The 25847-nt window shown below is 43.7% G+C and overlaps 1 protein-coding gene and 1 non-coding gene across 4 annotated transcripts in view; one reads left to right on the forward strand and one right to left on the reverse strand.

Moving 5' to 3' along the window:
• The window catches only part of LOC117443043 (uncharacterized), a 61863-nt gene extending 36855 nt beyond the window's left edge, over positions 1-25008 (forward strand). Inside the window, exons 1-3 of one of the 3 annotated variants that reach the window (XM_034078991.2) lie at positions 8215-8290; positions 20832-21325; positions 24961-25008. In XM_034078991.2, the coding sequence (XP_033934882.1) occupies positions 20882-21325; positions 24961-24963 (447 nt within the window). In that variant the 5' untranslated portion in view covers positions 8215-8290; positions 20832-20881 and the 3' untranslated portion in view covers positions 24964-25008. Of the gene's footprint in view, positions 1-8214; positions 8291-17053; positions 17118-20831; positions 21326-24960 lie in introns of those variants that run through there. The other 2 variants (XM_034078990.1, XM_034078989.1) reach the window with 2 other exon arrangements.
• Positions 5973-6064, reverse strand: trnar-ucu (transfer RNA arginine (anticodon UCU)). Its single transcript is given in 2 exon segments — positions 5973-6008; positions 6028-6064. It is a non-coding gene; the product is annotated as a tRNA-Arg (tRNA).
• Positions 25009-25847: the final 839 nt, after the last annotated feature.

Raw genomic sequence — 25847 nt, forward strand, 5'->3', positions numbered from 1 at the left:
TCTTAGTGCTGGGAATAGTTTGCAGAACTTCTCCCTGACTTTTGTTTGTTCGTGTTTTTCCCACAAAGCTCAAAGCTGGAAGTTATTTTGTCCAGATTAACTTTAGGGCTCGACTTTCACTCTGAGCTGTGACTTCCTGTCACCAAGCCGCACACACACACACACACACACACACACACACACACACACACACACACACACACACACACACACACACACACACACACACACACAGTAATGATGTGTAATTACACTTAGCCACCATGCTGTTTAGTTGCTCGGCTGTTATATTGGCTTCCATAGTTAGCATTCAGACACACACACACACACACACACACACACACACACACACACACACACACACACACACACACACACACACACACACACACACACACACACACACACACACACACACACACACACACTCTGTACACAGCACTGATTGTTGCTTGACTTGGCATGTAGGTACACACTCACACACACACACACACACACACACACACACACACACACACACACACACACACACACACACACACTCCAATATACTGTGAGTGCAGGAAGTTGCATGGTTTGTAGCGATACAGTTGTGCACTGAACAATGTTTCTGCCTTGACACACACACACACACACACACACACACACACACACACACACACACACACACACGCACGCACACAATAAAACGCCACAGCCGATGTGTTGATTATAACCATAGAAAATAACAGAGCAGAAAATAGAGAACGCCCAAGATAAGGCTGCAGAAAAAAAGAAAGATGAAGGATGGAATAGAAACAGGGAGGAGGAGGAGGAGGAGGAGGAGGAGGAGGAGGAGGAGGAGGAGGAGGAGGAATTGAGAGAGAAAATGGACGACAGGCATCTTTAGCTGTGGTTGAGTTCTTGTCTGTGATTGGCCGAAGCCTCCCCACTCGTAATTACTCTTTGAAGTGTTTACAAAGTGTGTGGATTAAAAGAAGTGAGAATCCACACACCAGACTTTGAAGTAAAGGACGACACACTCTGTACCGTAGCTTCGAGGGCTGATGATGTTCCTCAGGGGAGTTATCACCTTGTTCATATCTAATGTGAACTTAGGATACACACCTGCACACACACACACACACACACACACACACACACACACACACACACACACACACACACACACACACACACACACACACACACACACACACACACACACCTGCCAGCCCTGCCGCTTCGGACATGTTTCTACCGCCTACCGATTGAGCTGGCTTTCCCTCCCGATCTCAATCCTCCCAAATTATAAAAATCAAACGCCCCTTGGCGCACCGGAGACTCGACTGGCTCCTATCCAGTGAGATAGGATTTGCTCATCACGTGATTGGTGTTCGGTCTTGGCGCCCCAGTGTTGTTTATTCACATCAGAGATGTTCAACACACAGCTACAGGTTTTCATACTGTATGGAAACTCCGCGATAATAATAATAATAATCCATCCATCTTCTCCGCTTATCCGTGGTCGGGTCTCGGGGGTAGCAGTTCCAGCAGAGAGCCCCAAACTTTCTTTTCCCCTCATCAACCAGCTCTGACTGGGGGATCCCAAGGCGCTCCCAGGCCAGCGAAGAGATGTAATCCCTCCACCTGGTCCTAGGTCTACCCCTTGGTCTCTTCCCAGCTGGACGTGCCTGGAACACCTCCCTAGGGAGGCGCCCAGGTGGCATCCTAACTAGGTGCCCGAACCACCTCAACTGGCTCCTTTCGACGCGAAGGAGGAGCGGCTCAACTCCGAGTCCCTCCCTGATGACCGAACTTCTCTCCTTATCCCTGAGGGAGACGCCAGCCACCCGGCGGAGGAAACCCATCTCGACTGCTTGTATCCGCGTATTATTATTATTAATAATAATAATAATAATATATAATATTTTTATAGCGCCTTTCAGGAAACCCAAGGTCGCTTTACAAGTCGGGTAGGGGGGGGGGGAAGTAGCGGAAAAATAAAGCTATTAAACTAACCAGCGGGGAAAGCCTTGGTGAAAAGGCTTTTGAGGGCTTTTTTGAAAATGTCCAGGGTTGGGGCGCTGCGGATTTCGGGGGGAGACAGTTCCAGAGGGTGGGGGAGAGTTCCAGAGGGTGGGGGAGAGTTCCAGAGGGTGGGGGAGAGTTCCAGAGGGTGGGGGAGAGTTCCAGAGGGTGGGGGAGAGTTCCAGAGGGTGGGGGAGAGTTCCAGAGGGTGGGGGAGAGTTCCAGAGGGTGGGGGAGAGTTCCAGAGGGTGGGGGAGAGTTCCAGAGGGGGGGAGAGAGTTCCAGAGGGTGGGGGAGAGTTCCAGAGGGTGGGGGAGAGTTCCAGAGGGGGGGGGGGTGCCACACTGAAGGCTCTGTCACCAAAAGGAACCTGGTGCGGGGGGTGGAGAGGAGATCCTGTCCAGATGAATAGAACCCCCGAGACGAAGATGCCACCGAGCGGACAGCCGACCACGAGTTCATCAAGGTATCGCGGAGAGAAGCACGAAGGTCTGCCGGCAGGGAAGATGCACATCTGGCTGCCGCTGGAAACCAGACCCTGAACTCCTCAAGAGCGCCAAGTCTGCTACCGAGCACTCAAGTGACTGAGCATCGTATGACCCTGATGCCACATATTAAACACAGGGTTTGTACTTGCTGTGTATTTGGAATACATTATCTAAAAGTCAAAGGTTCAAACATCAAGTCACTTTTGAGATGTTCACATGAGCGTATATGTGAATCCAACATAACATGTACAATGAGAGATACTTTCTCATGCATTATTATTTGTTAATGACATTTCACATTTATGTATATATAAAACAACTATTTGCCTTCAGCATCCTTGAAAGTCATTGCCTTTATTAGAACCATGTATGTATTAGTTGTACATCTCATACAGCGTCCTTCACTCTATTGCACTCATACCACCAAGGGTACCCCCTACGAAAGGCTCTCTCTTCCTTGATACCTTCAGGCTTTACTGAGAGTGCTTCTTGAGAAAAGAGAAATCAATCTCAAACAAAGTGTCCAGTCGCCGAGAGACTGGTGTTCACTTAGCAGACTGTTTTAGGGAGTTCCCTGTTGTTGCCGTGGGAACGACTGTAAACAAAAGGAAACCCTGAGGATGTGTGTGTGTGTGTGTGTGTGTGTGTGTGTGTGTGTGTGTGTGTGTGTGTGTGTGTGTGTGTGTGTGTGTGTGTGTGTGTGTGTGTGTGTGTGTGTGTGTGCGTGTGCGTGTGTGTGTGCGTTTGAAGTCCACTTTCACATTAGCCTTAAAACTACATTTTGAAACTACAAGTTACATTTTTGGGGGAAACATTTTTCTCCGGACTATTTATCTTATAGTTCAAATGACATGATGTAAAAAGTGAATGCTAATATACATCCTTAATCCTAAAGAAGACAAGACAGAGGTGTCCCATCTGAAAACAAAAGTCAAGTTGACTTTCTTAAACTAACAGACAAACATTTAATATGTATATAACTTATTTAAATGTCCCGTGTCATGGTCATTTCTACTGATCATATTTCCGTTGTTGAGGTCTACTAGAACAGATTTACATTGTGTTCCAAACTCTCTGTGTAGTCTGTGTCTTCACTCTCTGTCCTACTCGGCTTGTTGGAGCTCCTCCCCCCCTCCCTGTGAGCCCGGTGTGCTCTGATTGGTCGAGACGTTGCGAGGCTCGTTGCTGCTGCGAGGAGCGGACAGGCTTCCAGGTCGGCGATACAGCGAGAACAAGCGAAAGTCATCCTGAGCACACACACACACACACACACACACACACACACACACACACACACACACACACACACACACACACACACACACACACACACACACACACACACACACACACACACACTCACTCACTCACACACACACACACACACACACACACTCACACACACACACACACACACACACACACACACACACACACACTCACTCACACACACACACACACTCACAGCCGAAGTAAAAACAATAAGTGTGGCTTGATATTGAGGAAGAAAAAGGTTTATAACGCTGTGAGTCAACGGGTCTGCGGAGAGCATTCCTCCGTGATCCCAACTCGTCTGTTACCAACCAGGGAGCTCGATGCAAGTCAATGGGGCTCCCTGTTAGTGAGCCAAGGGGTCCTGGTGTGGGAGGAGCTCCGCGGATTGGTCCATTTGGGCCAATCCGGTCATTTGGGTGTTCACACGTCACAGAACCCAGGAAGCAAACAATGGAGAAAGAGAAATGTCCGGCGAGGCGTTCGGGGCAGCTCAGACAGGTCTTCTCTGTGTTAGAGCTTTCGGGTGCACTTGATTGACTTAGTTTCTATACTTTAACCTTGTTTGTCCCGGCCGTCTGTATTTCCTTTAAAGAAACTTCTCTAAAGCTGTGTTTTTAATACTGTCTTTGACATTGCCTTTCTAAAAGACCAATAAAATAAAACAATTAAATATAAGTCAGAAACTTCTGCCCTTTTCTCCGTAGCAGCAGTTTGTTGCAGAGCGGCAGCGCAGGCTGTGATTTGTTGTTTTCCTAGGAAACTGACATGTTGCGTCACAGTTGAGTCCATAATGACAGCGAGGAGCTCTTCTCTCATTACTGTTATCACTCACGCTGGAATCCACTACACCGACAGTTTCACAGCTCGCGTTTAAAGAGGAATTCCACCTCAGAATGACATTCACAGCTCACCGACTTTAGGAAAACTGTTCAGTTGTTATTAACAAAAACTATTAATATAGGCTCGTAAATATGGTTTAAATATAACTTTGTACGGATAAGTTGTTGTTTTACCTAAAATTACTGTTAATTGTTTAATAAATAATTTTAAAAATCCAATATGTTGTGAAAGGAAATGTCTTTAAAAGCAAATGCTCTGTCTTTCATGCCGTCTTTAAACACTTGACATTGACAATGAATGAAAAATAAATCTAATTCTCACAAAAGAATCAAAGCATTACTTTACAAATCTCTAAAAAAGAAGACATTATTCATATTATCCTACAAAATAAAGTGGAACGTAAAAATTCAATTATTTCTTTCACATAATTCATATGAACAGGGTATATAGAGGTTAACCAATAACCTACTTTACATACTAACCCTTTAAGAACATGTCTTTTTAATGTTGCACTTCGGATCATTGTGTCCCTGTGATAGCCTCAGCTCTCTCAGTGTGTTTTTAGGGTGGATTTCAGGCGCACTAACTGTTATGTAACAGCTCCTGATGCGCAGTTAAGATTCATGTTCCTGTCAGATTTAACAACCCTGGAACATGAAAATGAGTGGGTGCTGTCATGTTTGAAGACTCTACGCGTGTTTGAGCTAAACGTCCAGGCTTAAAGACCAAATACATGATTAATGAGTTCCTCAGGGAGCTACCCTGGGTCCCCTACAGTTCTGATTAGGTCGTAATTGATCAAACAGAGGACTAAGATGAAGCTGATTATCAAAAACAATACTGAGAACAAGCTAACGGTCACACCTGGATACTTGAGATTGGTCATGATTTTAGATTACTTGGTGAGGGTGTGGAGTTTTAGGTTGGGATGAAACATTAAAGTAACATCCAGGAAGTCTTTTTTTATTTGTCAGACGGTTTATAGATTGTTTATCTTCATGGTTATCTGTATATTTGTTCTTACTCTATAATGCTGGTTTATTTCTATTTCTATTTCGAGATGTTTTTATTTTAGAATGGTTTATTTCTACTCTATTCATTTGTTACAATGTGCAATGCCTTGTTTTATGCTTCTGCAACACATGTTTTTACCCTAATTGTGATTAATAAAGTACATCTTATCTTATCGGTACATTTTGCCAAATACCGTACCTAACCGGAATATACTATAGAGTGTATACTATATTTTGTTGCCTTTTCTTGCCTCTTCGTAGTAATACACCTGATGGATTAACATTGGTTAACTAACTGCAAATGTCCACATTTTCTTTACATTATAACATGTCCGTACATAAATGTCGACTCTGGTGGGACTCGAACCCACAACCTTTGAATACCTTCTCCTGGGCATATCTAGAAGTCCAATGCGCTGTCCATTGCGCCACAGAGCCAGTGAAAGCATGATTCTCCTCCGCTGTAATCTGTTCTCCTGTATGTTGCTGGCCTCTCCTCAGACTCTGACTGCTAGTCAATTTGTAAATATGTAAATCACCTATTTATATTGCTGATTACAAATGCAATAGAGTGCTGCAGGGATGTTGTATTTGTGTAGTCCTGAAAGGCATCATATCCCTGGTTCCCACGACAAAAAGCTAATGGGGTTTTTCAATTGTCCAGGCTAATAAGGACAGCACAGTCACATGACTTCACGTCACCACCACTAAGCTAACGGTGGCTAATGTTGGGCTATAAAGGAACTACAGCACGGTCACATGACTTCACGTCACCACCGCTAAGCTAAAGGAGGCTAATGTTGGGCTATAAAGGAACTACAGCACGGTCACATGACTTCACGTCACCACCGCTAAGCTAAAGGAGGCTAATGTTGGGCTATAAAGGAACTACAGCACGGTCACATGACTTCACGTCACCACCGCTAAGCTAAAGGTGGCTAATGTTGGGCTATAAAGGAACTACAGCACGGTCACATGACTTCACGTCACCACCGCTAAGCTAAAGGTGGCTAATGTTGGGCTATAAAGGAACTACAGCACAGTCACATGACTTCACGTCACCACCGCTAAGCTAAAGGAGGCTAATGTTGGGCTATAAAGGAACTACAGCACGGTCACATGACTTCACGTCACCACCGCTAAGCTAAAGGAGGCTAATGTTGGGCTATAAAGGAACTACAGCACGGTCACATGACTTCACGCCACCACCGCTAAGCTAAAGGCGGCTAATGTTGGGCTATAAAGGAACTACAGCACGGTCACATGACTTCACGTCACCACCGCTAAGCTAAAGGTGGCTAATGTTGGGCTATAAAGGAACTACAGCACGGTCACATGACTTCACGTCACCACCGCTAAGCTAAAGGAGGCTAATGTTGGGCTATAAAGGAACTACAGCACGGTCACATGACTTCACGTCACCACCGCTAAGCTAAAGGTGGCTAATGTTGGGCTATAAAGGAACTACAGCACGGTCACATGACTTCACGTCACCACCGCTAAGCTAAAGGTGGCTAATGTTGGGCTATAAAGGAACTACAGCACGGTCACATGACTTCACGTCACCACCGCTAAGCTAAAGGAGGCTAATGTTGGGCTATAAAGGAACTACAGCACGGTCACATGACTTCACGTCACCACCGCTAAGCTAAAGGTGGCTAATGTTGGGCTATAAAGGAACTACAGCATGGTCACATGACTTCACGTCACCACCGCTAAGCTAAAGGTGGCTAATGTTGGGCTATAAAGGAACTACAGCACGGTCACACGACTTCACGTCACCACCGCTAAGCTAAAGGAGGCTAATGTTGGGCTATAAAGGAACTACAGCACGGTCACATGACTTCACGTCACCACCGCTAAGCTAAAGGTGGCTAATGTTGGGCTATAAAGGAACTACAGCACGGTCACATGACTTCACGTCCCTACCGCTAAGCTAAAGGTGGCTAATGTTGGACTATGAAGGAACTACATCACGGTCACATGACTTCACGTCACCACCGCTAAGCTAAAGGTGGCTAATGTTGGGCGTGATGACGTTAAGTAGTCTCATTTAGACCGACATGTTTAAATCTCTAGTGGGACATCTGCTAATGTATTTTATTTAGTAGAGCCAGCTTGTAATAACCACAGACCAAGAAACCATTGACTTCCAGGCAAGAGAACAGGAAGTGCTCAAATGTTGATTTAGGTCAATCATTGTATAAAAATCATTGTATCAAAGTCGAATGGAACCCTATTGGATGGCATTGGAAAATATTTTCTGAAAAAGGCTTTAAAATTAACGACATGTCATGATGCAAGATGTCAATTCAGCTCGTACACTTTGCAGTATCTGAACCTTCAAGATGTGATTTCATTGGCCAATGCCTCGTCTTGTGTGTGCACGAGAAAGAAAAGGATAGAACGAAACGCATCGAACCACATCCTGTGTTTGCAGTCGGGCGCAGCTTTCAGCTTTGCTTCGCACAGGAAATCAGATGGGTTGAGAAACGGTTTGGTTTCAGTCTGATGGGGACGGACAGACTCCAGTTGTTCTTTAACAGTGAATCAGACATTTTAACAGAGATGTCCGCCGCCTGACACACACACACACACACACACACACACACACACACACACACACACACACACACACACACACGCACTGAAAGCCTTGAGACTGTAAGTATATCTACAGTCACTCTGTATCTGTAATATGTGTCTGATGTGTGTGTTAGATACATCTACTTGTCTCAGTACGGTCGGTTACTTTCATTAGTTTGGTTTCAGGGTTCTCTTTTTCTGGGGATTCTGCAGAACACGCTTTAGTTTCTAAAACATATGTATTTCTACAATAAAGTAGTTATTTAAATATTCCTGATGCCATGAGCTTGTGTTCTTGCTCCTGTTGAAAGTTTGTGTTTGAAACCAAACGAACAAACGTACGAACATTATAAATTCATTAATGTATCTGATTAATTTTGTCTATTTGTTCGTAAAGTATTGTCTGCAGTACAAGCTGAGGAGCTTTGTGTATATTCACAAACATTGAGTGTGTGTGTGTGTGTGTGTGTGTGTGTGTGTGTGTGTGTGTGTGTGTGTGTGTGTGTGTGTGTGTGTGTGTGTGTGTGTGTGTGTGTGTGTGTGTGTGTGTGGCCTTGTGGGGACCTAAATCTGTTTACATAGTCACGTGTGGGGACTCACCTCCCTTATGGGGACAAATTGGAGGTCCCCATAAGGGGGATCATTAATTTTAGGGTGAAGACCTGGTTAGGGTTTGGGTTAGGTTTTGTGTTGGGGTAGGGTTAAGGTTAGGATGCGTGTGTGTGTGTGTGTGTGTGCGTGCGTGCGTGTGTGTGTGTGTGTGTGTGTGTGTGTGTGTGTGTGTGTGTGTGTGTGTGTGTGTGTGTGTGTGTGTGTGTGTGTGTGTGTGTGTGTGTGTGTGTGTGTGTGTATTTGCGTGATATGATCAGTGAAATAATACAGAATACGTTTGGTTTCGGGTTTTCTTGCTTTTTGGGGATTATCAGAAAACCTTGTTAAACAAAGTATATATTAAGTAATTGTTAGTAATGTATTTAGTGATTTGGAAGCTTGCGTTCTGCTGTCCTGAAGTACCCTTGCTTATTGAAGGACTTTTAAGCTACGAAAACAAACGATGTATTTGTTTGTATTTCGCAGCAAATGAACAAACAATGACGCTTCCAGAAGTGTGTGTGTTAGCATTGACTAGCTAACAGATGCTAACATGTTGCATTTACTTAAACTTCAATGTGAAACGGCTGCTTCTGCTTTCTTCCACGTTAACCCTCCACTCTGTCCATCACTACAGCAGCATGTATCTCTCTGTTGCAAAATGTGAGTCTGGGTCTCCACGTCCCCTCTGCTCCGCTTCTCAGCTGTTTGGTGTCAGCGCTGTTTCTAACACGGAGATGAAGTGCACGGTTTGATTCTGGAGCAGAGCCAGAGCTGATAGGGGGGGGGGGGCGGTATGATGTCAGCGGGGGAATGAGGCCGTGTTAACTTTCTGATTCTCTGAGTCTGAGCAGCTTCACCGTGACAGGAACCTTTCTGTGGCTCTTCCTTTAACACCCAGTAACACGAGGCTCGAACCGATCAGAGGTGTTGATGCCACCGTTTTTATTCTGTTCCGATATTCTACTATGTTTGGATTACTGATAACAAGCTAGTTGTCCAGGACTTGTCAACGCGCCGGTTTTAAAGCATCTGTAACAAGTTGTACTGATAACTTGTGTCTAATGAACACGTCTCTTTCTATGCCTTATCATCAAAATAACACAACAAGCCGTGCTGACAAGATAAGAAGTACTTTATGGATCCAAATGTGGGAAATGTTTGCGTTGCAGCAGCGTAAAAAGACAAGGCGTTGTACATTAGAGAAATGTAAAGACTAGAAATAAACAATTCAAAATGTAAACATCATAAAATAGCATTAAAAAAGTAGAAAATATACGATTTGAAATACCAATTTACAGTAAACAAAATATATAGCAAGATATTAACAACATTTACCTAACACACATTTTAAAAAGGCTCTTCAATTAATCTATATATTATTCAAATTGCAATATGGACACGTGCAATGTCCAAATTGCAGGATGCCTAATATTTCTTAATGTCAAAATATCCTTTAAATGACCATTTTAAAGTGAATGCCGTGGTGCTGCAGAAAGGTCCCAGCCTACTTGTTATACAGACTTAACAAAACATACACACACAAGTAATAATTATAATATGTTCTTCAATACAAATGAGAATATCATATATAAACTTCATCAAATCGCAATTGCAAAATCAGCCAAAATAATCGCAATTTGATTGGTTTCTTCCAAATAGTCATTACATTGCATTTAGCTGACGCTTTTATCCAAAGCGACAATAAGTGCATTCGACCAGGAAGACACAACCTTGAGGAAAACAGAATCATAAAGTACATCAGGTTTCATAGAGCTAAACATTTCAAGTGCTCCTCAACTGGCTTTAGAGAAGCCAGTGCTTTATTAGTATATAAGTGCTCTGTTAGTAATTCTATCCTCGAGGTGGAGTCGAAGGAGATGAGTTTCAGTCTGGAAGGTGTGTGAGCTTTCTGCTGTCCTGATGTCAATGGGAGCTCATTCCACCATCTTGGAGCCAGGACAGCAAACCCACGTGTTTCTGCTGATGGAACTTGGGTCCCCCTCGCAGCGAGGGTGCAGCGAGTCGTCTGGCTGATGCAGAGCGGAGTGCACGTGCTGGGGTGCACGGTTTAACCATGTCCTGGATGTAGGAAGGGCCAGATCCATTCGCAGCATGGTACGCAAGCACCAGGGTCTTGAAGTGGATTCTAGCAGTTACCGGAAGCCAGTGGAGGGAGCGGAGGAGCGGCGTGGTGTGGAACATTCAGGAAGGCTGAAGACCAGACGAGCCGCTGCATTCTGAATGAGCTGCAGAGGTCGGATGGCACATGCAGGTAGACCAGCAGGAGGGAGCTGCAGTAGTCTAGTGAGGGGACGAGAGCCTGGACCAGAACCTGCGAGGCTCTCTGGGTCAGCTGGGGACGCGTCCTCCTGATGCTGTAGAGCGTGTATCTGCAGCAGCGGGTTGTAGCAGCGATGTTTGCAGTGAAGGACAGGTTGTTATCGAGGGTCCCACCCAGAGTCCTTGCAGTCTGAGTCGGGGAAACAACAGAGGGGCCGATGTTGATGGTCAGGTCAAGAGAGGGACAATCTTTTCCCGGAAGGAAAAGCAGTTCAGTTTTGTCAAGGTTGAGCTTGAGATGATGAGCAGACATCCACTGAGAGATGTCAGCTAGACGAGCAGAGATGCGAGCGACGACCTGGGTCTCTGAGCGGGGAAAGGGCAGGACTCATTGGGTGTCGTCAGCGTAGCAGTGGTATGAAAAACCATGCGGGCTAATGACTGATCCGAGCGAGTTTGTGTAGAGGGAGAAGAGGAGGGGACCAAGAACAGAGCCCTGAGGGACCCCTGTAGTTAATTAACAAGGGTCGGACTCGGACCCTCTCCAAGTTACCCTGTAGGTGCGGTCTTTGAGGAATGAGGTGAGGAGGGAAAGTGCAGAGCCTGATACTCCAGTCAGCCGTAGACAGTGGACTATGTTTGTGTTGCTTTGTAGTCGCATGATGAGTACTGTGTTTTCTGTATGAATACACACATCATGATAGCTAACTGTATATCTGCACGTATTCAGGCCCATTCATGCATGTGTACCTCCATCTTTAAAAAATAGTGCTTCCTCAAAAAGCCACGTGTATTACGAACACACAAGTCTTATTGCCTCCCAGTTAAGAGCAGATGTCTCCTCTTCCACTCGACGTAATGAGCCGAGTTCCATCGAGCGGGAAGAGATTCCTCTCGTCTCAGACGGACTGAGAGTCGAATACATGAAGTCGTGAATTACTCACTTCCTGCCTGACTCACAGTTTGATGTACTGTCGAGTGGATGCCATGGCTAAATAAGGCTTCATCTGAGTGTGTGTGTGTGTGTGTGTGTGTGTGTGTGTGTGGTGTGTGTGTGTGTGTGTGTGTGTGTGTGTGTGTGTGTGTGTGTGTGTGTGTGTGTGTGTGTGTGTGTGTGTGTGTGTGTGTGTGTGTGTGTGTGTGTGTGTGTGTGTGTGTGTGTGTGTGTGTGTGTGTGTGTGTGTGTGTGTGTGTGTGTGTGTGTGTGTGTGCCTCACCTCACTCTCTCCACATGAAACAAGCATCATTATTTACATCCATGTACATGTACGTACTGTATCCAACTTGGAGGTACTTTTACTTTACTTGAGTGCAGATTTATACCTCGACTGTTCATCATCTCAGAAATCATTTTATAGTTTTTCATGTACAGATGTTTTCATTTTTTAAGTAAAACTTTACTTGTAACTTTACTTTAAGGATATATTACTGCTCAATCAGTAAGTACTTTAAGGATATATTACTGTAATCAATAAGTACTTTAAGGATATATTACTGCTTAATCAGTAAGTACTTTAAGGATATAGTACTGCACAATCAGTAAGTACTTTAAGGATATATTACTGCTCAATCAGTAAGTACTTTAAGGATATATTACTGCTCAATCAGTAAGTACTTTAAGGATATATTACTGCACAATCAGTAAGTACTTTAAGGATATATTACTGCACAATCAGTAAGTACTTTCAGGATATATTACTGCTCAATCAGTAAGTACTTTCAGGACATATTACTTCTCAATCAGTAAGTACTTTCAGGACATATTACTTCTCAATCAGTAAGTACTTTCAGGACATATTACTTCTCAATCAGTAAGTACTTTCAGGATATATTACTGCTCAATCAGTAAGTACTTTCAGTATATACTACTGCTCAATCAGTAAGTACTTTCAGTATATACTACTGCTCAATCAGTAAGTACTTTCAGGATATATTACTGCACAATCTACTGCACTCGATGACATTGCATTTAGCGGACGCTTGTATCCAAAGGGATTTACAATAAGTGCGTTCCAGACGACCAGAACCGGCGTGGCTGTCTGGGTCAGGTGCGGACGCATCCTGCTGATGCTGTAAAGCGTGTATGTTTGCAGTGACGGGCAGGTTGCTATCCACGGTCACTCCCAGATTCCTTGCCGTCTGAGTCGGGGAGACGACAGAGGGGCCGATCAGTCGCGTCCAGGTTGAGCTGGAGGTGGTGAGCAGACGTCCACTGAGATGTCCGCTAGACGAGCGGAGGTGCGTGCGACCACCTGGTCTCTGAGCGGGGCAGGACACAACTAATCGAGTGTCCTCAGCGCAGCAATGGTACTTACTGAACAATCAGTAAGTACTTTCAGGATATATTACTGAACAATCTGTAAGTACTTTCAGGATATATTACTGAACAATCTGTAAGTACTTTCAGGATATATTACTGCACAATCTGTAAGTACTTTCAGGATATATTACTGCACAATCTGTAAGTACTTTCAGGATATATTACTGAACAATCTGTAAGTACTTTCAGGATATATTACTGAACAATCAGTAAGTACTTTCAGGATATATTACTGAACAATCTGTAAGTACTTTCAGGATATATTACTGAACAATCTGTAAGTACTTTCAGGATATATTACTGCACAATCTGTAAGTACTTTCAGGATATATTACTGAACAATCTGTAAGTACTTTCAGGATATATTACTGAACAATCTGTAAGTACTTTCAGGATATATTACTGAACAATCAGTAAGTACTTTCAGGATATATTACTGAACAATCTGTAAGTACTTTCAGGATATATTACTGAACAATCTGTAAGTACTTTCAGGATATATTACTGCACAATCTGTAAGTACTTTCAGGATATATTACTGCTCAATCTGTAAGTACTTTCAGGATATATTACTGAACAATATGTAAGTACTTTCAGGATATATTACTGAACAATCTGTAAGTACTTTCAGGATATATTACTGCTCAATCTGTAAGTACTTTCAGGATATATTACTGCACAATCTGTAAGTACTTTCAGGATATATTACTGCTCAATCTGTAAGTACTTTCAGGATATATTACTGCACAATCAGTAAGTACTTTCAGGATATATTACTGCTCAATCTGTAAGTACTTTCAGGATATATTACTGCTCAATCTGTAAGTACTTTCAGGATATATTACTGCTCAATCAGTAAGTACTTTCAGGATATATTACTGCTCAATCTGTAAGTACTTTCAGGATATATTACTGCACAATCAGTAAGTACTTTCAGGATATATTACTGCTCAATCTGTAAGTACTTTCAGGATATATTACTGCACAATTAAACTCTTAAGTACTTAAACCTAATTGTTTTGATAATACATAAATACTTTTTCTTAAAGTACTGTAACTACATTTTGCATGAATGCATTTTTTAATGCATTGCTTACTAGTGGGAATATTGTCCCAGTGTACTAGCAGTACTTGTACTACAATGAACAAACTGAATTGTTGAATTTAAGTAATTGTATTATGTCAACAAATGTAACTGTATTATGTTAGTTTAAAGCGTTATAAGTTGAACCTATCTTTTCATTATACACAATTATGTGAAATCTGTCGACATAATACATTTAATTAAACCAACGTTTCGGTTTTTTCAGTGTAGTATGGAGTATTGTCTTGTACTTTTTGCAGTAAATGATCAGAATACTTCTTCCACGTCGGGTCTCTGAGTGGCCCTCAGCTCGTCTCTGAGTGGCCCTCAGCTCGTCTCTGAGTGGCCCTCAGCTCGTCTCTGAGTGGCCCTCAGCTCGTCTCTGAGTGTCCCTCAGCTCGTCTCTGAGTGGCCCTCAGCTCGTCTCTGAGTGGCCCTCAGCTCGTCTCTGAGTGGCCCTCAGCTCGTCTCTGAGTGGCCCTCAGCTCGTCTCTGAGTGTCCCTCAGCTCGTCTCTGAGTGGCCCTCAGCTCGTCTCTGAGTGGCCCTCAGCTCGTCTCTGAGTGGCCCTCAGCTCGTCTCTGAGCGGCCCTCAGCTCGTCTCTCTGAGATGTGGTGGTTCTCCAGACGCAGCCTCGCTCTGCGTGTCCGGCAGCGAGCAACAGGTGGCTAAACCTCAGGCATTAGCTGCAGCGCTTTCACGGCGAGAGAGGGAGGGTCTTCCCGTAACGACCTGCTGCAGAAAGCTGGAGGAACACTCGCTGTTTGGGAAAGCCCTCGTGCCAGGAAGTCTGGAATGTGAACTCTAATGAGCGGTAGAGCGTTCTGCTGCAGGACAGGTGCGTCTGGAAACTGGAAATAAAATGATTACAGGCTCCGTGAAGGCGTGGCCAAGGGAAAGGATATAATTGCATTTTTAAATGTGAGGCAATGTGTTTTATGAGAGGAGAAAGAATGGGGGGACACTGTCAATAAAAAGACAGGTTGCAGGTCGTGCTCCAACATTTCTATGCGGAGAAGGAGAAGTAACAGAGATGGATTTCAGGTTAGTGTAGAGAGAGAGAGAGAGAGAGAGAGAGAGAGAGAGAGAGAGAGAGAGAGAGAGAGAAAGAGAGAGGCGGTGCGATGGAGGGACATCGCTTGCTTTAATGAGCAGCAGAAATGCAGGTGTTGTCGAGTCGCAGCCCGGACGACAAGAGAGAGAAGACAGGAGGGCACGCAATACGTATAGACAACCACATACGTGTCCGTGTGGAAACAACACCCCCACTCTAGTTCCATGTGTGGATCATGTAACCAGTGTATTAAAGGGGACCACCACCACACAATCTAAAAAAGAAATGTTAGCTTGTAACTCTCTCTAAGTTTCCATTTCTATACACAGTTAAGAAACAAGATGTGTGGAAGTGTTTCGTCCTGATGAAGACAAACTTTCTTCACACTTAGCCTCAATCCATCTTTGCTTTTTGGGCTACAAGTACATAATAATAATAATAATAATAATAATAATAATACTACTTGTATTTGCGTCACAGCTGTCATGCAAAGACAAGACGAGAAGCAGAATAAACACAATATGACAATTACAAAAAGAGAAAGAGTTTGATCACAGTAAGATGAAACATTACGTGTGTTGTCTTTAGTGGATGCAGCTAGCCTCAGATTAGCATGTGAAGAGATATTTTAATGGGAGTAAAATAAGTCAGGTGATGTATTAAAATCTACATAACATGCCTAATTTGAAGTAACGTAATAACAACAACAACAACAACAACAAACATACTTATATTATCATGAACTGTGATTTTTTCCTAAACCTCACAAGTAGTTTTGTTTGATTTCAAAATAATTTGGGAATGAGCACGATGTAGCAGTTTAGCTGCAACTACAATACCTTGGCGCTACGCTAACGGCTATTCACAAACACATAGTGTGAGAGAGAGAGAAGAGAGAGAGAGAGAGAGAGAGAGAGAGAGAGAGAGAGAGAGAGAGAGAGAGAGAGAGGCAGAAAAGTTGGTTGATGTGTTTTCAAACTTTAGACGGAGATGTTTCCCCACACTTTCACTCTTTATGCTAAGCTAAGCTATGCTAAGCTATGCTAAGCTACGCTGACTGGACTGCAGCTCAAGTCTTCTTCTCTTTCCCTTACAACAAATACCATAAAAAGTATAGTAACTATATTCAGAGGATGAAGAAGAATCAGCTTCAGAGCGTGCTTCGGTTTTTAAGAGAAACCCAAGTTGAATACGGGAGGCTGTGTCGCTTTGGATAAAAATGGAATGTAAATGGAATATTGGAAACGGCTGATGTTCAAACATAATTATCAACTTGTCGTTTCTCATCATTCACTGACATTTAAACAAAAGCAGAAGCGTTGTTGTGTCAGTGGTGTTGATGCCCTGCTGCACACACACACACACACACACACACACACACACACACACACACACACACACACACACACACACACACACACACACACACACACACCTCCCTGTGAACAGAGTGCGAAGCAGCTTCACACTCTGTGATCAGAACACACACTTCTTCTCAGACGGACGTGTGTTTTGTCGTTAGTGCTTCCTGTCTGGGTGTAGTAGAGCCAGCTGCAGAGACGCAGGAAACAAGGTACGAGTCCTCATCTGTCTTTATTCAATTTGATAAGTTCATTAAAATCAGTAAATACCTTTTAAACATCAGCTGTGAAGAGCCGGTTGATTGGTAGACGAAACAGATGGAGTTTTTGGTTTCTTGTGGAGATGAAGCCGGCGACGGAGCATAACATTAAAACGTCTTTTATTCAGAATTTCCTCTTACTGTTGGTTTTTTCAATTGACTTTCATATTAACTTTGCTTTTTTACCCATTTTAGTAGCATTCAAGATGACCCACTAATTACAATAATACATGTTTTATATTGTATGTATTGTAAATTCTCCCTTAAATAGTGTTTCATTGGTGAGATAGATTTTTTTATCTTCACGGTCAACTTGTATATTTTCTACTTTTTTAATGCTGTTTTATTTCTATTTTGAGATGTTTTACATTTTAGAATCGTTTATTTCTACTCATGTGCAATGCCTTGTCTTTTATGCTGCAACGCAAACATTTCAATTTAGGATCAATAAAGTCCATCTTATCTTACATAACACATACAGTACCTTTATTCCCATTCAAAAAGTAACTTAGCAGCAGCAATACAACTGTAGTGACTGTCACAACCACAACAACAACAACAATAACAACAACAACAGCAACAACAGCAAAAGGAAGTCTATTGAGAGTTAGGCACCACTTTACAATAAGATTACCCTTATAAAGGATTCATAGAGGGTTTATAATTAGGTTATGAATTAGGTTGTAAACACTTTATTAATCATTAAGAGCCATTTATAAACCAGTTCTAACATAGTTTGCATACATCAACACAGGCTCACTATTTGGCAAGATAACTAAGCCTCATATTGGCTACTTACAGTACAGATCAATGTGGGCTCACTATTTGGCAAGATGACAAAGCCTTATATTGGCTACTTACAGTACGGATCAATGTGGGCTCACTATTTGGCAAGATGACTAAGCCTTATATTGGCTACTTACAGTACGGATCAATGTGGGCTCACTATTTGGCAAGATGACAAAGCCTTATATTGGCTACTTACAGTACGGATCAATGTGGGCTCACTATTTGGCAAGATGACTAAGCTTTATATTGGCTACTTACAGTACGGATAAATGTGGGCTCACTATTTGGCAAGATGACTAAGCCTTATATTGGCTACTTACAGTACGGATAAATGTGGGCTCACTATTTGGCAAGATGACTAAGCCTTATATTGGCTACTTACAGTACGGATCAATGTGGGCTCACATTTGGCAACGAGGACTAAGCCTTATATTGGCTACTTACAGTACGGATTCAATGTGGGCTCAACTATTTGGCCAAGAGACTAAGCTTTATATTGGCTACTTACAGTACGGATCAATGTGGCTCACTATTTGGCAAGAGACTAAGCCTTATATGGGCTACTTACATTAGGATCATGTGGGCTCACTATTTGGCAAGATGACAAAGCCTTTTATATTGGTACTACAGTAGGATCATGTGGGCTCACTATTTGGCAGATGACTACAAGCCTAATATAGGCTACCAGCTTACTTCGCCTTATCATCAGCCAGCAATCTTGGTATCGGTGTTCACCGAGTTGATATTACCCCCCATCCATCTTGATGTTTATTGGATCTCTTATGACCATTATTTACGAGTTATAACTTTATAGTTCTAAAGGGAGCCATATTGTAAAGTGTAAAACACATTCCCATTTATTAATGAACGTACTACCATTTCTAATATGGCTGAGCGTAATGATGATACTGTGGGGCTCACTATTTGGCAAGATGACCTAAGCTTTATTAGGCTATTACAGTCCGGATAAATGTGGGCTCACTATGTGCAAGATGACTAAGCCTACTACCATTTTTAATAAAAATTGGGTGAGCATACATGTGGGCTCACTATTTGGCAAGATGACTAAGCCTTACTACCATTTCTAATATGGCTGAGCAGTACCGATACATGTGGGCTCACTATTTGGCAAGATGACTAAGCCTTACTACCATTTCTAATATGGCTGAGCAGTACCGATACATGTGGGCTCACTATTTGCAAGATGACTTAGCCTTATATTGGCTACTTAGTGAGAATCAACTCAGTGAGCTACAGATACCAAGGATGCTGGCTGATGAAGAAGACAAAGTAACGGCCCGTCTACACTACAGGCATCAACAAATCTCGAAGCTGGGCGTGTCTGAGGCTTGGCGATTTCTCGCGCCCAAGGCGACCAACAACCAATCACATGAATCTCCCGCCCCCGGGATACAAAGCAATAGCAATGTTTTAAACGAAGTCAACTGGATATAAACTCCCCAAACAGGCGAAAACCTACCAGTTCCACCCCCTGTCTCTTGCCACCTCCCTCCATGCCCGGCTCCTCCAGTTTGTATCCCGGTAAATAGTTTCTAGTCGTAAAGAACCGGGTGATTTGCTGTCGTAATTTCTCGTTTGGAATATGAGGATATGAACTGCGGTCTGGCTCTCCCAGCTTGCACGCGGTTTGATTGGCTAGCGCTTGTACTGGCGGGATTTGCATAAACGGGATTTGATTGGCTGATGCCAGTTTCGAAAGCATCGGGAGCATCAAAAGTTGAACATTGCTTAACTGTTGATGCTCACGATGCTTGCAAAGCCATGCTCCGCTCCCCACAATGCAGTTCGGCGAAGATTCAAAATCTTCTACGTCACCCCATTCAAGTGAATGGGCGAAGCGTTGAAAGCATTTTTTCGATGCCTGTAGTGTAGACGGGGCGTAAGGCTTAGCAGTACAGATAAATGGGCTCACTATTTGGCAAGCAACCGGTCACAGTTGCCCTGTTTATCTCATGTCTTATAAAAGCTTAGTAATGATTTATAAAGTGTTCACGACCTAATTAATAAATGAATTACAAACTATTCGTAAACCCTTTATACGGGTGGTCTTATTGTAAAGTGGTCCCAGCAGTTTTTACTAGAGTTGAAAATAGCATTTCATAGCTTCAAACTTATTAAATCAATAACTATTGTTTACACACAAAACAACTCTCCTCAGATGTCCTTTGATCTCCTCTAGCACAGACATCGTAAACATGTTTTTGAAAATCGCATTTTCGTTGGATTTGTCGGAAAATGTCCAAACTGTGGACGCCATGTTTGGCTGTTTACTCGCTTTTATATCTTCTTCTTCTTCTGGTGTTACAATCTTTATGAAATTGACTGCAGATCTAAGCTATCTTTGACCTTTGACCCTCTCTCAATACTGTTGTTAAAAAAACATATATAATAATGAAAAACCGCTTTGAAAGAAACCTTTTTCTTGAGATTTTATTGCTATATTTTATTTTTATTTTTTTAAATATATTTTATCGTATTTATTGGTTTTTGTTTTCCTTTATTTTACTGAGAGGAATCACTATTTACTTGATTGTGTTTTATTATTTATTATCGTACATCTTGCCTGCTGTCTCTCAAAGTGTTCACGTGTCATGCTGCGATGCGGCTTCAAGGTTCTCGTTAAGGTTCTGTTTTAAATGGTGTGTTTCTGTCTCTCTTTAACACGTCTCTCTTCTCTCTTCTCTCTTCCCTCTATCCTCTTCCTCTTCCTCTTCCTCTTCTGCAAACCAACTGTCCTGCTCTTTACTGATAACACTGTTATGAAAAACTGCATTAAAACCACCTTCTTTCTTTGAGTTTCTTTCTTTGAGTAGTTCCTGCAGATTGTAACCCCCCCTCTCTTCTCTCCGTCTCCAGCAGCCAAGCGTCCGTCCTCAGCCTCCTCGCTGCCGGGCATTGTGGGTAGGATGATGTCGTCTGTAGAGCGCGGCGCCTCCTCTTCCTCCTGCACCTCCGTCAACACGCTCTCCTCCTCCGCCTCCTCCGTCTCCCTGCAGGACACCTCCCACTCCTCCTCTTCCTCCTCCTCCTCTTCCTCACTGCCATATGGCACCGTGCCCACTTACAACTCTTCCTCCTCCTCCACGCCAAAAAGAAATGGATCCGATATCAGCCTGGACCTCACGCCCCTTGTTAGGCCTCATGGAGGAGGGGGAGGAGCTACTGCGGGAGGAGGCGGGGCTTGTGGAGCTCAGGTGACGGGTGAAGCCCCGCCCCCTGACGGAGCCGCCCTATTGGTCGAGGTGCCGTTGGTAGCTCCGCCCCGACAGCTGTCCCGATTGGATAGAGTCGTCTTGGAGATCGTGGAGACCGAACAGGCCTACGTCCGCGATCTGAAGAGCATCGTGGAGGTAAGAAACCACAGCTGGAAATAAGATGCATCTATTGTCCATGTTTCAAAGGCCTCCTATCAGGAAACATGATGTCTTTTATTCATCAATGTGTCATGACGACATTACTCAAATGTTTACCCCCACGGGCCAATCAGAAACGTTGCCGTCAGAAACAACGAGACATGTTTTGGACGTAATATGGTCTGTGTTGACATTAGCATGCTAGCACTCAGAGCTAACCTGCACTGGAGAGCATGTGTGTGAAGAAGCAGGAAGTAAAAAGGAAGTCACCTCGTGGTAAACCTGAGAGAGAGAAAGAGTTTGAGCTCCATCCTGTTTCAGAGAGGATCCTTGATGTGGTTTGGAACAGGATGTGGAGTTTCGTCACGGCAGCATGTAGCTGAGTTTCTGCTGGGAGAATCTCCCGCATAAGCCCCGCCCCCCTCGATGATAGGTGACCTTTAAAGGGCAGCAAACATCATTAACGCGTTGGATTTGGAAACATTGAAGCACGTTCTTTCCTATAAATACATGAGTGTAACCATCAGCAGCATAGTATGTATATTCTCCCCCGCCCCGAGTCTTTTCAGACGGCACAGAAATGACTCTAAATAGTATATGGAAATTCTACATGTTTCTTCCACCACTTTAAATAATGATGCATCTATTTGTGCATGTTCAAAATAGCAGCGAGCATCATGTAAATACAGATAATACAACAATATGGCAATTCAACATGGTACATGGTGTTCCCCCACTCAACCAAGTGAAGGGAGGTGTGTGTGTGTGTGTGTGTGTGTGTGTGTGTGGTGTGTGTGTGTGTGTGTGTGTGTGTGTGTGTGTGTGTGTGTGTGTGTGTGTGTGTGTGTGTGTGTGTGTGTGTGTGTGTGTGTGTGTGTGTGTGTGTGTGTGTGTGTGTGTGTGTGTGTGTGTGTGTGTGTGTGTGTGTGTGTAGGCCAGCTGTAGGTAAGCTCACCCAAAGGCATTCACACCTGGCTAGTAAATCTATGGCTAGCTCCTCCCTAACACACACGCACATGCACACACACACACACACACACACACACACACACACACCCACACACACACACACACACACACACACACACACACACACACACACACACACACCTCCGCCCACTATTGCACCATAGATGGAAAAACATTTTCAAAACTGACTCATGTTTTAGTGTTGGTTTAAATATAATTATAATGTAGCATTTGATCGGCCAGAATGCAGGTGTGTTTTCATCCACGTGTTTCATGCAGATGGTTCAGTGTGCAAGTGGACACGTTGCCTCACTCTTATTGCAAGTGAAGCAAGTTCCTCTGTGAGAAAGAACTGTGTGTGTGTGTGTGTGTGTGTGTGTGTGTGTGTGTGTGTGTGTGTGTGTGTGTGTGTGTGTGTGTGTGTGTGTGTGTGTGTGTGTGTGTGTGTGTGTGTGTGTGTCTCATCCATCACTGGCCCAGGTGCAGCCAGTCACTGTGTGTGTGTGTGTGTGTGTGTGTGTGTGTGTGTGTGTGTGTGTGTGTGTGTGTGTGTGTGTGTGTGTGTGTGTGTGTGTGTGTGTGTGTGTGTGTGTGTGTGTGTGTGTGTGTGTGTGTGTGTGTGTGTGTGTGTGTGTGTGTGTGTGTGTGTGTGTGTGTGTGTGTGTCATGGCAGAGGATGAAAGCGGCAGTACATTCTGTCTTTTACTTCAAAAGGATGTTTCACACTCCTTTCTGACAGTTGAGGGCACACAGACACACACACACACACACACACACACACACACTCACACACACACACACACACACACACACACACACACACACACACACACACACACACACACACACATTCTGAGCTGTCCTCGTGGTTATCAGCTGTCTGTCAGTCTCTTCTTCTCTGACCTTCCTCTGAGGGCGGACCTTTCTCTCATCGCCACATCTTTCTTCTTCGTTGGTTAATCCCCCCCGACTCTCTCTATCTCTCTCTCTCTCAATCTCTCTCTCTCTCTCTCTCTCTCTCTCCCACACTCAGAGGTCATTGTCAAAAACACACACTAGTAATAACAGTGGCGGCCGGCCCATAGGGGCGCTAGGGGCGCCGCCCCACCTCTTCCCACATACAAAATAAATATTAAAAAAAATGTTAAATAAAAAAAAAAATATTTAAATTTTTTTTATTTAAAAAATATATATATTTTACATTTTTATTTTTAATGAACAAGGTAAATATCATACAATTGGTATCGGTAAAATGTATAATCTACAATAAAATCTCGTTTAAAATGGTGTTACGATGTCTAAAGTTACTGATAAGTCACCTGTTTCCTGCCTGGCCTTGCCGTGGCATTAGTTTATCATTACGGGGCAGAGCCCCCGAGCCAAACAGCAGCAACCAGCAGGTTGCAAAAGTCTCAATAGTAAACTGCCGCCGAAACATAATTTCAGCCAATCAGCGCCGTCAAATATTTTGGTCACGAGGGCGCTCACGTTGGAGCCCATGTTGCTTACGTGCGTTGACGTGAGTTGTTGTTTAGACTCGTGAGTAACCACGGTGACGCAGTAGTTGGATGAGAATGGTGTGCAGGTGGAGTCGCCGCACCTCGGTCTGCCCAAGAGCTACTCTCCAATCCTTTTGAAAGGAGAAGTTTGGGAGATAAATTGATATTTAAAGACCTTGGACCGGACCAACCCGATTTGTATATATCACAGCAAGCTCGTGAAAAGACACAACGTATCAACAAGGCTTCTCACATGGCTAGCTGGATGCAAACAGGTAAATGCTATCTTTTGTTTCACATGCTTGCTCTTCAAACAGCCGGGGACAGATACGATCTGTTCAGAAACTAGACAGAAGCTAAACAAGTACAAACCACAGACTGTCTGTGTCATGGAGAACACAGTCGCTGGTTTGTTTATGTCTGGAGGCCGTTGTTGTGAGTGTGGACGGTCGGAGCATATATAGCGTTAGCTTAGCCGATCTCCATTCAGGGAACAAGCATTCTAAAAGGTGTTCGCCTGCCGTCTGTCTGCAGACTCAAAGCATTAATTCATGGTTTTTACTAACCGGTATCAGTATGTTGTTACTTCGGCATCATTTAGAAACGTGTATTACAATTAAATCACGGTCAAATATGTTCATGTTGTTGTAGCTCCCGAGCCAGCGCGTGAGTAAACACAGCTGGCAGCCGCGGTGAAACTCGAGCGACTAGAGCGATGCGATAGGAGCGCTTAGAGCGAAGCGAATATTCGCATCGCGTCCGGTCTGAACGCAGCATTAAAGCGAGCTCCGCGTTGCCCTGGAAACGCGCCATTACATCACCAGAAGTCCTGATTTAAGGGGTAATTGTTTTTACTCACTCTATCAACAGCCCGTCACTGAGTAATAACCTCGTACTCTTTTCATATATTCTTATTTATTTACAAGTCTTACGATGACACAACAACAACAACACCTCTTCTAAATATTAATACATTTTATTTGTTTGTTTGTTTGTTTGTTTTAGAAACTAACAAACCATAAAACCAAACAAGAACTACAGAACTAACAGAAGTTCATAGACAGAATTATAGTCGGGTTATATTTAAGAATGTTAGCTCTTAAAATGAGTTTGAGTTACGTAAGTAAGCGTGCTGCTACTCCTAACTTCTCACTTCATTAACAGTGACTCGATGTCCAGAGGAGGCCTCAGCATATCAGAGACGTTGTGATTAAGGATCCAATGATGTCATAAGTTAAGATGGACTTTTATTAACCCCTCGTGGGGAAACGGTTTTCTCTGCATTTCACCCATGCTGTGTTAGGAGCAGTGTGGGGAACGGTGCCTTGCTCAGGGACACCTCGGGAGCACTTGGTCTTGCCGGGACTTCGACTTCGCCACCACCGCCCTAATGCGTTCACAAGTCTGATTTGTTGGGGCCGAAACACACTTCTTAAAGCGATGTTGTTCGTCACACATTTCAAACCTGCTGAAAAGGCACTTCAAAGAGGTCTCCAGACCCCGACCGCTGCCCTTATCCGGGCGACTGTCCAATGGGTATGACATCGGAGGAGTGTGTGCATCACGTGGAGAGGAAAACATAAGGCTATCGAAGCGAGATCGTAAACACAACAGGAAGTCAGATATATGGGATGTTATAGCGTTTTTAAAGCCGTTTGTGGTGCCAGACGCGCCCAAACACCTCCTATAGACTTCATCTGATCGAGCCGAGCAACCAAAAGCCCAGATCCAGTTTACAATCTGTTTCTGACGATAAGCATGCTCAGAGCAATCTGTTTCTGACGATGAGCATGCTCAGAGCAATCTGTTTCTGACGATGAGCATGCTCAGAGCAATCTGTTTCTGACGATGAGCATGCTCAGAGCATTGGCGCTTTAGTGCTTTGATACTCCGAGACACGATGATGAGACTCTGTGAGACGCTGAAACTCCGGCGCTGACGTTCGGAGGAATACATCGGCACCGTTCCTCTCCGTCGTTGCTCCGCTAACTCTTCCGGGTTCTTGGCGTCGAGGCATTGAAGCGTTGCCGCATGGACCGATGCAGCAACAA

Source organism: Pseudochaenichthys georgianus, unplaced genomic scaffold (genome assembly GCF_902827115.2).
Source record: "Pseudochaenichthys georgianus unplaced genomic scaffold, fPseGeo1.2 scaffold_525_arrow_ctg1, whole genome shotgun sequence".
Taxonomy (NCBI): Eukaryota; Metazoa; Chordata; class Actinopteri; order Perciformes; family Channichthyidae; genus Pseudochaenichthys; species Pseudochaenichthys georgianus.